The sequence below is a fragment of the Berghia stephanieae genome, chromosome 9, assembly GCF_034508935.2.
Source record: "Berghia stephanieae isolate SIO BIC M18660-M18661 chromosome 9, UCSD_Bste_1.3, whole genome shotgun sequence".
In the NCBI taxonomy this organism is placed as follows: Eukaryota; Metazoa; Mollusca; class Gastropoda; order Nudibranchia; family Aeolidiidae; genus Berghia; species Berghia stephanieae.
In genome coordinates, this window is record NC_088368.1 from 5,069,172 (window position 1) to 5,085,701 (window position 16,530).

Sequence of the window (16,530 nt, forward strand, 5' to 3'; positions counted from 1 at the left end):
AATCTTCAACCCATTGTCCCATTTGACACTGAAGAACTACTTTATATTATAATATTGCCTTATGGTACTTCTCTACTTTTTCATTTATATATATATATTATATATATATATATATATATATATATATATATATATATATATATATATATATATATATATATAATATATATATATAAGAAGAGAGAGGTAGAGGGAGGGAGAGGGGAGAGAGGAGAGAGAGAGCGAGAGAGAGAGAGAAAGAGGGAGAGGAGAGAGAGAGAGAGAGAGAGAGAGAGAGAGAGAGAGAGAGAGAACGAGAGAGAGAGAGAGAGAGAGAGAGAAACAGACATGGAGAAAGAAAGAGAGAGAGAGAGAGAGACAGACAGAGAGAGAGAGAGAGAGAGAGAGAGAGAGAGAGAAGAGAGAGAGAGAGAGAGAGAGAGAATATTCCTCACCGGTAGCCATTTCATGTTCCGCCCAGCTAAGAAATAGTTCTTAATAGTTCCATGATTTGGTTTACAGAGACTCTGCGGGAAATTAAATACATAATATGTAAACGTTAGGCACTGTCGTACTCTGGAAAAACACGTATTTAAAAAATTGGCCAGAAAACTCGTCCTTCAAATATCGATCGATTGAAATGACCCTCATCTTGGCAAACACTCTCAAACCTGGGACTTCGCGAAGTCCCATGTTTGAGACTTTTTTGTCAAAATGGGGGTCATTTCAATCAACCGATATTCGAAGGACGAGTTTTCTGGCCAATTTTTTAAATACGTGTTTTTCCATAATACAGCAGTAGATATAGTCATTAAATTAACATCTACATTATCATTAATCTGCTATACACATTCTGCTATACAATTAATACGAAACATTTATTTATGTATCTATTTATTCATATTTATTTATCTCTCTATCTAAAATAATAATTTCGATATTTTTTTTTCTATAACTGGAAACTTTATATTATTTTCAAGGTTAGTATCTACATAATATACTAGATTCAGAATGAAGCGACGTGCACATATATGCAGGTCTGACATCCGAACCCACTTATGGACCTCGTTTAACATTCTTGTTATGGATAATATTTTGCGTCATTTTTTAAAAGATATCCATTACAACAATGAGCCCATAAGGAATTGGGTTATCAGACCTGCAAATAAGTGCGCGTTGGTATGAAGCTATACAACTAAAATGATAAGCATGTGTTTTTGGGCTTTTTTTTTGCTATTTAAAAAAAACGATCACATAAAAAAAATAATCTAATATTTAAAAATAAAGAAAATAGTAAGATACAATATAATAATAATACTGCCTTTGCTTTTAAAAAACACAGTAGGCTATATGCAATGTAACCAAAAAGCACATACTGTGTTCTTTAATGAAACGACAGAATAGTAAACTAAGATAATGATAATACTACATTGTAATACAATTATACTTGAAGTTAAATGATATAAGTAAACAAATAGATTAAGATGTGAATGGATAGATGAATAAATAATAAATAATTAAACAAATAAATAAAAAGATAAACAAATAGATAAACATAAAATTTAATAAATAAATAAATATTAAATAACTTAATAAATAACTAACTTACAAAATATATACAGGGATAGATAAATAAATATATAAATAATTAGATAAATAAATTAATTGTTACAAAATAAATTGATTTAAAAGAGAGCTGAAAAAATAACATACTAAAAATGATGAATAAATAAATAGGTAAATAATTAGATAATAAATGAATAGACGAATAAATAAATAAATGAATAAATAAATAGATAAATAAATAAATAAATAAATAAATAAACACCCTTCAATTAAAATTTCATTTGACTAGAAATCTTTTTACTTCGAAAACAAATCGATTTAAAAGACTCCAAAATCGACGTATACTACTTTGCAGGTCTGATCACGGAACGCGATTGTGGACTTGTTTTATTATTGTTGTATTGAACAATATTATCATTTTTGTGGCGAGAGAATATTTCCATTACAATCCATTACTAGTCTTATGATTGTAATGGAAATATTCTCACGCCACAAAAATGATAATATTGTTCAATACAACAATAATAAAACAAGCCCACAATCGCGTTCCGTGATCAGACCTGCAAATAATATGACTTCAAACTTATCAGATCTTCAAACTCTCGCCTCAAAACGGTTGGGATGATTAAAATGATGACAATTGAATTTATAGATAGTATGCGCTTTGCTAAGAAGCTCACAACATTGCCATCCGGAATTACAATGGACCAACGCACAAATTTATGTGTAACCTTAAAAGTTTATAGTCTGGTCGATACAGTTTAGTGAGAATTACTCATATACATGGATGACAAAAAACAATAACAAAGACCTGGGTGACGTCAACTTCGATCTATAGACGGAAATATCAGACTTGCGTTGAATTTTTATGTTTTATTGAGGAGAATGAACATTATGTTTTATTGTGTTAATTAGCGATCATTCGAATTTTTGACCAGTCGTGTGGCTATGTGGTCTTGTGGTATGAAACTCGCTTTCGGATCGGGAGCCTTGCTCGGTGCATAGTTGAGTCTTTGGAAAAGGCTCTTTACTCACATTTTCTCACCCTACTCAGGTGTAAAATGAGTAACTGGCCATTAACAGCGTTGTCTATGTCGGAAAATGTAATATAATCGCCTAACAGGCGTCATGTCTCATTCTACACGTTACATGTTGCTTTTGGTCAAGGACCCCTTGTAAAGCGCCATGAGCAGGTTTAGAGGATATTGCGCTATATGTAAGCTCAATTTTTAAAAGCTCAATTTGACTTTATAACATCTTAGTCATCCCGACATTAAACCGTTTTGAGACGATGGGTCACAAATGCATCAAGCCTGAAATCTATAAGAAGTTGAGAGTCTCATAATATTATTAGTGTCAAAAGTTAGATTTTTAAAGTCCGCCACAGAAATACTCAAATACTAGGTCATCATTGTCGTTATCATCATGATGATCATCATAATCATCATCATCATCATGATGATGATGATGATCATCATCATCATCATCATCGTCATCATCATCATCGTCATCGTCATCATCATCATCATCGTCATCGTCATCATCGTCATCATCATCATCATCATCATCATCATCATCATCAGTATCAGTATCAGTATCATCATCATCATCAGCATCATCATCATCATCATCATCATCATCATCAACAACATTATCACCATCATTATCATCATCATCGTTAAACTCACCCACAAGCCAACTCCAAGAACAGCAAGGAAGTAAAGGGCAATAACCGTGATATCTCCCCAGTGGTCTAGTCCCGGGGTGGAATCCATGGTTATCGTTCTTAGAACCTGGAACCATAAACAAAACATGGATTGATGCTGCACATAAAACAACCCCCCCCCCCCCCCCCCCCCCCCCCCCCCCCCTTTCAAAGAAAAATTAAAACTTGAGCTTTGATATAGCGCAAAAATACACTAAATGAGGTCAAAGCGCTTTACAGGGAGTCCAAATCAAACAGCAGCATTTAAGTCATAGGATTAGACGCTGGTGAGGCGAGTTGTAATTTGTTTAGAAAGAGGCAACGCTGTTACCGGTAAGATACTCACTTTACACGAGTTGGGTGAAAGAATGTGAGTACAGCATCTCTTCCAAGAACTCAACTTTGCGCCGCTCAGAGTAGGGCTCGAACCTAGAAATTGCCGGTCCGAACGCGAGTATGTGCGGCTATGTGGTCTAGTGGTATGACATTCGCTTTCGGATCGGAATGATAATTGTTGCTGTTGGCCAGGGACCCCTTGTACAGCGCTTTGAGCACGTTTAGTGGATATTGTGCTATGTAAAATCTCTTTTTTTAAAGTACAAAATGCTATGGCACTATATCACTAAACCGAGCAATGGGCCTTGATTCTTAATTTGTTTCCATATAGAGCAGTATAATTAGGTGCCCCAAACGTAAACAATAACAAGTTGCTAGTGATTTTCGTTAGGGGCCGGAAACATTTACGCACAATATAGGTCTCCCAATTTTGTAGTTTGAGTTGTAGGCAATACACTTTCAGTATTGAAAATATGTTTACATAAAATCTAACAGTTGCAGAAATAATAATATAAGACTAAATTATTCTGAAAATCAGGCTCCGAATAATTCTCGTTTTATTCACACCAGCGCAATAATTTGCTCTGGTCTAAAAATAGATAGACTGTAACTTTTGATAAATTTTACCCTTTGTTCCATAAAATATCCATATCTAGACATTATTTGATGCATGATTGAGTATTTATGAATATGTGTTTCTTTTGCCACCTAACAGCCAAATTTTAAAGGTTATTTTTTTTCTATAATTTACATTGGAACTTGAGCTGTCAAGACAGGAACATGTGGTTTGCCATGTGCTTCTAGACCTTTGTTTACGTTTGGGGCACCTAATTATACTGCTCTATTCTCGTCAAGTGAAGTTAAGCGATATTGAGTGTGATTAATAGGACTTTTTACGAGCCCACGTTTCACAACCGTATAAAAGGGTACGGGTGTGAAACGTGGACGCTTGACAAAGAATGTGCGAAGAGATTAGAGGCATTTGAGATGTGGGTGTATAGAAGAATGTTGAGGGTATCATGGACAGACAGGTGTACGAACGAGGAAGTGTTGTAGAAGGTGAGAAAGAAAAGAATACTGATCTATAACATCAGAAAGAGGCATATACGCTTTCTGGGACATGTGTGGAGAAGAGACGGAATAGAAAAGTTGGTAAAATCTGGGATGATCGAAGGAAAGAGAGCTAGAGGAAGACAAAGAATGACTTATCGAAATAACTTAAGAATGGCCAAATGTGATTTAAAAAGCAACACAGATGTCATGCGCACCGCAGAGGATCGTGATTCGTGGAGACAACTGACCGGCAACGTGCTCAAGAGCACAAGCCACGATGGATGATGATTACGTGCCCAGGCGTCAGGCAGGCAGCCTACTCGAAACGTCCATTGTTTGTACTGCCCCCATTTTCACCTTTTTGTGAATATTTTTACAATAACAAAAAATGAAGTGAGTAGGAAAGTGCCAGAAGACAACAGAGAATAAAAATTCGCGGCATCGATGGTACCTCGAATTGTAGCCGTCATTAACTTGTAGCCTGACACTAAAACCCACTAAGACTTATCGTTTGACGTCATTTTTTTTAGATTTGTGCAGCGTCTAGTGAGTTGTCGTTAGTGGTGCTCAAGGGAACAATCTGTGATCCCACTGGTTGAACTACTGAGTACAACTCACAATTTGTTTTCTTTTGTGGCCAAAGACTTGTCTTTTGGTTTAATTTTTTGGTCAGTGTCAAGCTATGAGTTTACGAAAGCCACGCTCGAACGACGACTTTACTGGTACGACAACTCCTCCGCCTGGCCGGGGAGATCGTGACTCTACCCTATGAGCTATCCACGACCCCGTGGTTTTACTATCCCGTGCTTCAAACAGACCCCCAGAGCTCTCTACTTTTCCAGAGAGCGTTGTAACCTTCCTGATCTTTGGTACACACTGGTACTAAGTGGTTTGTAGTATACTTGGTCCGCCATTATCCTCGGTATAATACCCCGTTATATTCCGGATGGCAATGTTTTCAGCTTCTTTGCCAGGCGCATACTATCTATAGATAGAATGAAGTTAACGTCACTCGGGTCTTTGTTTTTATATATATATATATATATATATATATATATATATATATATATATATATATATATATATATATATTTATATATATATCAACTTAGTTCCTTCTATATCACTCGACCTCTGTTCTATAGGTCCTATTCAGGTAGAGCGGATTCAAAGAAAAATTGGTATCGATTTTATCCCCAACCTTTATCCAAAACCACACACAAGACCCTTAGCGCCTCGAAATATTTATTATCTTTCGTCCAAACCAAGTAGTCTGTAGTGTACTCAATCCAGTCATTAAGATATTTACACCAAGCATATAATATGACTTTACAAGAGGTCTTAGGCCTAATCCAACACAACCGACAACTAACACGTAGGAAGAGATAGGTCGTCTGTATGTTGGGTTTTTAAAAAATTCGAACGTGTAATCTTACCCGGAGTGAGGCAAAGGTCTGTGCCAAAGACAGAAGAAGATGGAAGAATGCTGTTAAGGCCGTATGGCTTCGCCAGGAGCCAAAGGCATAAGTCAAGTTAAGTCCATGAATTGCGTCAATGTGGTCTCGTGATATGACACACTCCCTTTCGGGCCAGAAGATCCCGAGTTCGAGTTCCGTTCTGAGCGGCGAAAAATTTAGTTCTTAGAAAAATTAATGTTCTTTACTTACATTCTCTCACCGTACTTAGGTGAAAAAAATGAGTACGTGGCCGTTAACAGTTTTGTTTTTGTCGGAGAAAAATGTAATATTGCCTAACAGGCTTCATGTCTCGTTCTATATGTTATGTGTTGCTGTTGGCTAGGATGGGCCCCTTGCAACAAACGTTTAGTGGATATTACGCATGATAAAATCTCAAGTTAAAAAAATATCTTGTATATTCCGTCTAAAGTTTAAATTTTCATATTATAGAGGTTAGATAATAATAAAAATTGAATCGATGTATGTTTCATCGTTTATAAACAGTATTATTACTTGAGCTTTTATTCAGCGCAATATCCTCTGGATGAGCTCAACGTGATTTACACCGGGTCCCAAGCCAACAACAACACTTAACATGTGGGACAAGACAGTTGCTTTTTTTCCGACAGAGACAACGCTGTTGCAGCTATTGGCTCAATTTACGCACAAGTGTGATGAGATCATTTGAGTGTTCCAGATCCTTTTCCAAGCATTCAACATTGCGTCACCTACAACGGGGCTTCAACGGTAGGCATCGTTTACATAGCCTGACACTGACCAAAATGACGTCAAAAGACAAGTCTTTGACCGCAAAAGAAAACAATGCGTAAGTTGTATTCAATAGTTCAACCAATGGAATCACTTGTATCCTTGAACTCTACTAACGGCAACACACTAGACGCTGCACAAAATTAAAAAATAGCGTCAAACTATAAATCCTAAGAGGGTTCTAGTGTCAGGCTATAAGTTAACGATGGCTACGCTTCAACTACACTAGAGCCATCAAGGACTTGCAGCTTGAAGTCATTTTTAGGTGTGTGGAGCGTCTAGTGAGTTGCCGTTAGTAGAGTTCAAAGAAACAAGTGATTCCATTGGTTGAACTGTTGAATACAACTCACGATTAGTTTTCGTTTGTGGCCAAAGACTGGTAATTTGACGTCATTTTTTGGTCAGTGTCAGGCTATAACTTTACGATGGCTACGCTACGAGCGTAACCATCGTTCACTTATAGATAGAATGCGCTTGGCCAAGGAGTTCACAACATTGCCATCCGGAAGTATAAGGGACCAACACACAAACTCTGTGTAACCATGACCTTTTATAGTCTGGTTAATACAGTTTAGTGAGAACAACTCACAAACGCGGATGGCAAAAACAATAACAAAGGCCTGAGTGAGTCATCTGCATTCTATCTATAGAATGACATTAACCAAAATATTACGTCAAAAGACAAGTCTTTGGCCACAAACGAAAACAAATCGTGAGTTGTATTCAATGGTTCAACCAATGGAATCACTTATTGCCTTGTGCTCTACTAACGACAACTCACTGGACGGTGCAAAAACCTAAAAAATGACGTCAAAGTAGAAGTCCTGGCGGTTCTAGTGTCAGGCTATAAGTTAACGATGGCTACTTGGGCTACTTTTCATACTGTTTGCGTCAAAAATATAAAATTGCGACTTCCGACTTCCTGGGCTAATTTTTATTATGGTCTGCAAATTTTGGGCTATTTCTTAGATATTATAACTAAAATACTAAGAACAATGTTAAAATAGCCGATAAAATCATTGGATTAAAAAAAAAAACTTGACAATAAAAAGGCAAAACTGTATCTGGGGCGTTGTGATAGGGCCAGAGTATGAATAATAATATCCAGATATATAATAAAATTATATTCATCCATAGGGGTGAGGTTGGGGAAGGGGGGGGGGGGGGGGGGTAGAGGAATATCGAAGTTTGCGACTTTTCCCTTAATTTTTCGACTTTAAGCTCAAGCTTTTGCGACTTTGCAAAAAAATATCTGGCAACCCTGCCTAAGCATTCACTTCTCGGGCCACTGAACTGATATCTAACTGGTATCGTAACTGGGACATTTCTTGTAATAAATACCAATAAATCATGGGATAAAGAGAACGACAATCATATTGAAGGAATGAATCAACTTGTGACGGTGTTGGAAAAAGCTCGTAGTATTTAAGATTAGTCAGAAAAGTCGTCCTCCAAATATCGATAAATTTAAATGACCCTCATCTTGGCAAACACTCTCAAACCTGGGACCTTTCGAGTACTACTACTACAACTCTATCTATCTATCTATCTATCTATCTATCTATCTATCTATCTATCTATCTATCTACCTACCTACCTATCTACCTACCTATCTATCTATCTACCTATCTATTTATCTACCTATCTATCTATCTATCTATCTATCTATCTATCTATCTATCTATCTATCTATCTATCTATCTATCTATCTATCAATCTGTCCATCCAACCATCTTTCTACCTATTTATCGATCCCTCTGAATACTGGATATCTACGTATCCCTCCATCTTTCACGCTATCTGTCGTTTTCATCTGTCCTTCGTCATACCACTAGACCACATAGCCACATAGTTTGAGAGTTTTTGCCAATGATGATCACGAGAGTTATTTAAATCGATCGATATTTGAAAGACGAGTTTTCTGGCCAATTTTTTTAAAATATGTGTTTTTCCAGAGTACGACAGAATATTATGTGTGTGGCCTTTACTGTTTCTTTGCTGCCTCATGGATGTCAAATTTGAGTTTCTGACTGATATTACTGCGCATGACAACAAAGATAAACCTTGGTGTAACGTAGTATAAACTGCGGAAGACCCATATATTTTCTGTAATCGGACCTGGCACGTAACTTTGGGGCTGGTGGGGGAGGGGAAGAGATGGGGAGAAAGGTCAATCAGACTCAATCTACCAGTGCACTTAAGCTAGGAATGTACATGTGTTAGCAAATATCAAATCCTGTGTGTTTTGATATATATTATGTAGAAAAAACCGGGGGTGGGGGGGGGGGGGGTACATGCATGTAACCGTTAGATGGATTAATGACTCTACTACACAAATAAAATTAATACATCCCAACCAACCAAAATTGCCTCTTGTACACTCTTCACCAAAGTGACGCAAAGGAATTTAAATGAGTTACGAGTACATTGTAGATACAAATTTGCTTTCTTTGTAAAACAAATAGGCATTGAATCTAACTCATCTTTTTCTGGTTGAGTGTATAGATAGAATGCGCTTGGCCAAGGAGTTCACAACATTGCCATCCGGAAGTATAACGGACCTACACACAAACTCTGTGTAACCATGAACTGTTATAGTCTGGTTAATACAGTTTAGTGAGAACAACTCACAAACGCGGATGGCAAAAACAATAACAAAGGCCTGAGTGACGTCATCTGCATACTATCTATATATGTTATAGTCCGGTCCACAACAGGTTGACGCGAATATCTTCCCCACCTTCTTAATGGATTGATTGAAAATTGGCTCAAACACTAGACTGTTACTGATATTAAACCGATTTTTTTTACCGGTTACGGTATCGTACTTTTGGAATTTTCTTCGTTACGGTATATGCAAAACAAAAGGTCTGGAATGAGTGAACAAATGGATGGTTTACAATAACACAGTGGATTATACCGTAGCCATCGTTATGCTATCGCTTGATACTGGAATCCAAAAGGACTGGCAGTTTTACGTCATTATTTGGTTTTTGCACCGCCTAGTGAGTTGTTAGTAGAGCTCATGGAAACAAGTTATTTCATTGGTTGAACTATTGAATACAACTCACGATTTGTTTTCTTTTGTGGCAAAAGACTGGCATTTTGACGTCATTTTTTGGTCAGTATCAGGCCATAAACTTACGAAGGCCACAGTTATAGATAGTATGCAGATGACGTCACTCAGGCCTTTGTTATTGTTTTTGCCATCCGCGTTAGTGAGTTGTTCTCACTAAACTGTATTAACAAGACTATAAAAGTTCATGGTTACACAGAGTTTGTGTGTTGGTCCGTTATACTTCCGGATGGCAATGTTGTGAACTCCTTGGCCAAGCGCATTCTATCTATACACAGTGAACAATGTTGTGATTAGGATTACTGAACTGCCCACAGGCTTGACTAGGGGTTTACTTTTCGCGAGATTCATAATATGCTCTACTCACTGTCGTGAACAGATTTCCCAATCTCGTTCACGATGTAAAAAATAAGGAAAAAGTTCAGAAAAAGTCTCCACCGAAGTGGGCGTTCTCCATATATGTAGAGGACATATATGGGCGGTTAAAAAATGCTCTAGAGCACCTCGGGAATCGTCCCGGTCTAGCCTGATTCTTATAACATACCAAAAGTATGGCGGATCGGATCTTCGAAGATGCTACGATAGGCAAAGATAGTATGTCTGCTTAGAAGAAGGCTGTGGTCAAGAGGAAGAATGAAGGGTGTCACAAGCTTTTATAGGAGACACGATGACGCCACGTTTACGCGGGAGACAGGGACAAACACAACATGAAGATTACTCACAACAGCCTGATCGAGACACGACAGTCATACCATAACAAAACACTGACAACAACAACCTATCACAATAATCAGTGACATAAAATCTTCCCCACATTCCTCCCCTCCTAAAATGCTTTCCCTCCTGAAGTTATACCCGATATCGATTAAAAGTGGAAAGATCTCATGTTTGCATAAGTTTGTCTGGTCCCAAAACATTACTGAAAATATCCATATCAGAACATAGTACTTATGAAAGTTGGACCAAAATTGATAAAAGATAACTTGTTAGGAAGGATGCAATATTTTAAATTTCATTGGGGATATAAGCAATCAAAATTGTAAGGCAAGATCAGTGGTTGCTTGCTGCACTTGTAAATGGCTGGATATATATATATATATATATATATATCCCATTTTTTTCTCTAAAACAATGCAGCTGAAAATAGAGCTTATTTAGTATTTACATTATTGCTAGCAGGCCAGGGAATCTCTTTAGTAATTAATTGACAAGATGACAATGACCAGGGATAATGTCAGAAATAAAACAAGCATAGTTGGAACCATGTCAGTTACCAATTCATGTTAATGTCTATAATACAGGTCCTGTCACAATGTGGTATCCATCATCATTTTGAAGCTTATGCTTCTGACTCACCTGATTGAGGTAGTAAAATACCTGCTGATGTATAGCCATAATTCCCTCCCTCTCCTGCTTGAGGTGATCACCCATGTGTTCATGTTATCAGTTCATAGGGGTACCACTACCATGGTTTCCTGGCCCCATGGTCGTCATGGTACCCTCATGGGCTCTTTCTCATATCTTGGCTTATTCTGGTTCCATCAGGTTGGGTCGGGTTCTAGAGCCATTATCAGATGGGCCTCTGGGTAGCTCTCTCCCTTCCTCGCCTGTGATTCCGAGGGGTACCATCCCTGGTATCATCAGGTCTCTGGGTTCAGGGGGGCTTACACCAGGTATCATCAAGCCTGTGGTTCCGAGGGGTTCCAACCCTGGTATCATCAGGTCTTGGTTTCAGGGCACTTTTTTAGCTGTCATCAAACCTGTGATTGCTTGGGGTATCATCAGGCTCCCTGTGCATGGTGTTTGCTCCTGGTGTCTCTAGTAGTCCCTTGTGCCCTTGAGTCATCATGATGTGAGAAGTTTCTTAGTGGGGAGGTGAAACCTCTACCCTTTGATGGGGAGGTGAAAGTGTCACCTCTACCCCTTCTCCTTCAGCCTTTGGTTCCAGTCTGGTATCATCAGGCTGAGCTTCTCTGGCATTTTCTTTGGAATTGAACCCCTTCATCACTGTCACTGCCATGTTGACAGTGGTGGCATCGACTCGTTGCTATTCTGCTCAGTTGATACAGACCGTGATGTTGCTCCAGACAGTCATACATACTTTGTTGTTTCTTTCCATGGTCTGGGGTTTGTCTTTTTGTACATAGCAACAGATCTGAGTCATGACAGAGTTGGAGGCTTCTTGATTGACCTTTCTTCTTAAAGTTTGTGTCTGTTTTTTACACATAACACTGCACCGAAGACGAAATCTGCAATGATGCTGGCAGGACTGATCAGGATTGCATTCAGTTATAAATTATTATTATTATTATTATTATTTTTCTGTCTTCGAAGTGCACTTTGTTGCCTCTTCTAATTCCATAGTCGAATTTCATCTATTCCACTGTCTTCAATGGTTTCCTAGCAGTCTTGTGAGCTTGCTTTAAACATAATTTTTAACATTTCGCCAATAATTACCCCTCTTCCTTTATGGGTTTAGGCATAAGCTCGCATCCTTTGTTGTAAAATCTATCTATCATTGACTGCACTACAGATGATGGAAGCAATAAGTAATAGATATTCTTCCTAGGTATGTAGCTTCATAATGTCACCATTTTTTTCTCTCTCGCTCTTCTTGACCATTTTTCACTAGTCAGAGAGCGGTGGTTCAGGTCTTGTGCCTTTAAGGGGGCTACCCATGCCATGTCTAGTTTATTCCTTGATTTGAAATTATTATCAAGGAAATAATTGACCTGAATAAGAATTCTTAACTGCTGCTCATGTCATGACCTACACTGTGGTGGTGATTGAAGTGATCTGATTTGTGAGAGTTATTTTGCATCTTTGTTGAGGGTCAAAGAATGCCATTCTCAACTTATGTCGTGGGTATCCCAAATGGATTAGAGTTGTTAGGTCCTGGCCTCTCATATTTACTTTTATATTTTAACCACAGTAAGCAGCCTTAAGTAACACATTGACATCACTGGAGGGTGGCAAGAAGATATATATGACTTGTGATCTCACTCTCTTTGCTATTTCATGCTTCTTGATGTCATGTACTGGATATGCTTACACACAATTTCAAAATCTCTTGAAGTGGCAATTTCAGCAGGTTTATTCTCCATCACTTCATTCGTCCAAAGTGGTCATTGTGAAGTAAGAAGAGATTCTGGCTTATTGTATAATATATTATTATGCAGCGTCCACCAGTCTTGTCTGTTGGGCATGGAGCTGAGATGTTTTAAGTTTGAAAGACGATCGTCAAAATATTTTCCAAGGACAAGGGTATCAACAAGGAAGGCTAGTATCCTTTTCTGGTTTAACCCTCTCAGCACTTGATTAATCTAGAATATGTCCTAGGGTTATGGAACAGTTCAATGGGAGTTTATTAAACTCAAGCGTCCTTGGTATGTACGGAAAGCTGCTTTGTGCTAGAAATCTTCATGAACTGGGGATCTACCAATAAGCCAAATTGGATGCACAAACAGATCTGTCTTCCGTACCAATAGTGCCGTTGAAGCAGCCCAGCTCCAGGTTGAGGGTTGTATTACCACTGCTTTAAGCATCTTGTCTAACATTTCATCTTCTTCTTTGGTAAAGTGAACGGGGGTACGTCGCAAGCCTAGTTTAATTGGCTTTGCACCTCCTGTATCAATATGGTGTTGTATTGCTTGATATTTCCACAGCAATTGTTCAACTTTACCTAGTCTTTCATCTCCCAGAATGGACGTAACTCTCTGCCAGAGATCTATAAGTTTGTCTGGTAGTTGGATCGGCTGGCAGGAAGTGCTTGATATGGAGCATTCCCCCTCCGTTTTTGTCGTGGGGTTGCTGAGTTCGTCCACTTCTGTTAAATTCAGCCAGTCATCTTCGTCATCCTCAATTATATCTCTTGCTTCCAGGGGAAGCAGTTGTCCTATTTCCGTCCCCCCCTTTTTTTTTGAGGAAGCATTCATCACCTGTGTTGATTAAGCACACTGTAACAACTGGTTTGGTTACGTGCAGGGTATGGCCCACAGAAATTGGCAGATTTCTATATGGTTCCAGGTACATAAATGGTGAATTGGGCAGATAGTCTAACTCAACATTAGTGATTACTTCTGACTGGGCTGGTATGATCAATTTGTGGGGAATGGCAATCTTGATAGCTGTTCGGTTTCCATCATCCACTGGTAAACCTGTTTGTGCCATGTCACACTTGGGACTTACATTTTCAGTTGAATTTGTTGCAAGAGGAATAATTTGATTTTGACAAAATAATTGTTGTTTTTCCACATCAATCTTTGCCCTTAATTTCCTCAGCAGGTCTATTCCTAATAGCATTGGGTCAAAAATGGGAGCAACATAGATATGAGTTAGCAGATGAATCTCTCCCAATCGCAAGTGTAGTGGCCCCACTAATTTTGCAGAGAAGCTTTGATCTTTACCTGCTGCAAACATCTTCATGGACTTCGTACAAGTGGGGGTGGGTAGGATTTTGTTATGGGTGTTTTCAGAGATGATGGTAACATCTGTTGCGGTATCCACCACTGCTTGTACAGGGACGTTTTCAATTGTACATTGTACTTTAAGGGCAGATTCTGACTGTAACCTGTTTTTTTTTGTTTGTTTGTTGCTTTAGGTCTCTTCCAACACAATTGAGGTTATATGAGAGACCGCTGAAACAAAAAAACAAGCAATCTAACAAAAATAGTACAAATGTCAATCAAAAGCATAACCTAAAGATATCATAAGCTAAATTATAAATAACCAAGAACAAACAGGCAGAGGATTTACAGGAAAAAAAATATCCCCTGTCAAAAATACAATCACAAACCAAAGAAGCAGGATAGGCTAGTAAAGAGAAGAAGAAACGACATCACTATCGGATCGTACACCCATGCGAACATCATAGGTATATGATTCAAGGGTGATGCTCCCATCCAACCACCCGTCGACTGTAACCTTGCAATACAGATACATTCTTCCTCAAAATAAGGTTTTACAATCTGTTCTGGATCTTGGCTAGACCGATATTCATTGTGGCTTCCGTTGTTGGTCTGCTGGGCAAGGTTTTCCTCAGTTTCGTAAATGTTTCATAAAATTAGTACAGTCAGAAGAGTAGGAGCACCAATTGTTCATAGTCTTATATCTGTGTTGTGCCTCAAAAACTGGGTCCTCTTTAATTGCCCTTGCTTGAACTGGGATCAATTCCAGGCTCAAACTGATCCCTGCCCGTTTGGCGCCTTGTCTTCCTTTGGGTGACCTTTCATGGAGCAGTCTCTAGCATAGTGGTCTTGACCTCCACATGAAAAACAGGCACTTGATGATGGGGAATTGGAACGGGATCTTGGCTGGGCATGTCGAGCGCCTCTTTGCATAACTTCCAAGACTTGACTTTGGAGTGTGATGAGAGTGTCTAATTTACTTTGGGTTTGTTCATGCATTGATAACATCTTTTTGAACATTGCCTCAACACTCATCTCAGTCTTCTGCTGTACACCAGCTGTCTTAATGCTCGTGTTGCGAGTCACTGCTCTAATTTGGCTATAGTCTTCCAATTCATTAGATTCTGACCCAGATTCTTCATCGTACACATTCACCGCTTGGATAGAGGGCTCTCTGAACCGCACGGTGTTGCTGGTACTTGGTCTATCCTTTCGTGCACGCCAACCAACTTGCTGAGAATTTTTAAAAAGCTTATATGTTCTCAGGGCTTGGTCCATCGTGGTGCACTCCTGACATGCAATATATTGGGCTGCCTTCACATCATATAGTCCTGTTATAAAATGGGCTACCACTTGGGACTCTAAATTGCGGGGGGACTGTCCAGGAAATGCCTGCAGTGCCAACTCCCATAGCTTGTCATCATAGTCTAAGACATCTTCTTTTTCAGCCTGCGTAGTGCTGTTGAATTGTATCAGAGTTGCATGTTGTAGCTGCTGACCACCAAATCGATTTCTCAGGGTGTCATATGCATCTCGTATGTCTTTAAAGACTATCGACTGATGGATCCGTGAGAGATAATCCGCTGCTTTTCCTTCCAGGGCTAGGCCCAGGAAAAATAGTTGGTCACGGAGATGTTGAATATTATGATAATTCAGAAAGTTCTGAAAATTATATTCAAACGTATCCCATCTTTTTGTCCCATTGAAAGAGATAGATTTAGGCAGCTGTACCTTGGACGGGGGTGGCATAAGTGGGCCTCCACTGCTCATATCTCCATAATGATCCGTGGAATTGCGATCCGCAGGTGGGGCCTCGTAGGAATGCATGTAACTAGTCTCATCCCTCCATCCTCGTCTTTCCCTGTGCATGCTTGCCTCGATTAGAGCATCCTCCTGTTCTAAGGTTCTTCTCATAGATGGTGTTCTCCATGGTAGCCTACGGGTTCGCCTTACTTTGTCTCTCGCATATCCACAATCCTCTCTTTGCGGGCCCATTGATGTGAGACCCTTGTTTGAGAAATCTTGAGAGGGTGGGTCCAATGTGTGAGTTATAGATTCAGGACATTCAGAATAAGGCACCTTGTCCATGTATTTTGACAAAATTTAGCTTCATGAACGAAAGGAACCCGCTCTCGGTCGGATGCCAAAAAGGATGTTGGGTAATGGTCTTCGGTAGGCTGATCG

The 16,530-nt window shown here is 38.9% G+C and overlaps 2 protein-coding genes across 11 annotated transcripts in view; both read right to left on the reverse strand.

Moving 5' to 3' along the window:
* LOC144979548 (sodium/myo-inositol cotransporter 2-like) overlaps positions 1-16,530 on the reverse strand; it is an 89,885-nt gene that overhangs the window by 45,307 nt on the left and 28,048 nt on the right. For 4 of the 10 annotated variants that reach the window (XM_078926267.1, XM_078926268.1, XM_078926270.1 and 1 more), the window contains one exon: positions 3,234-3,338. The exons of the other annotated variants lie outside the window; for them this stretch is intronic. In XM_078926267.1, the coding sequence (XP_078782393.1) occupies positions 3,234-3,338 (105 nt within the window). The remainder of the gene's footprint in view (positions 1-3,233; positions 3,339-16,530) is intronic. 10 annotated transcript variants of the gene reach the window in all.
* LOC144979286 (uncharacterized) lies at positions 13,644-14,938 on the reverse strand. Its single transcript, XM_078925906.1, has 2 exons — positions 14,864-14,938; positions 13,644-14,510 (listed from the first exon to the last, which is right to left on the reverse strand). Exon 2 carries the CDS (start codon positions 14,363-14,365, stop codon positions 13,799-13,801), a length of 567 nt encoding a protein of 188 aa, XP_078782032.1. The 5' UTR covers positions 14,366-14,510; positions 14,864-14,938; the 3' UTR covers positions 13,644-13,798.

Excerpts from the sequence above, each read along its gene's own strand:
- LOC144979286 (XM_078925906.1), bottom strand. The coding sequence starts at position 14,365 with ATGAAGATGTTTGCAGCAGGTAAAGATCAAAGCTTCTCTGCAAAATTA.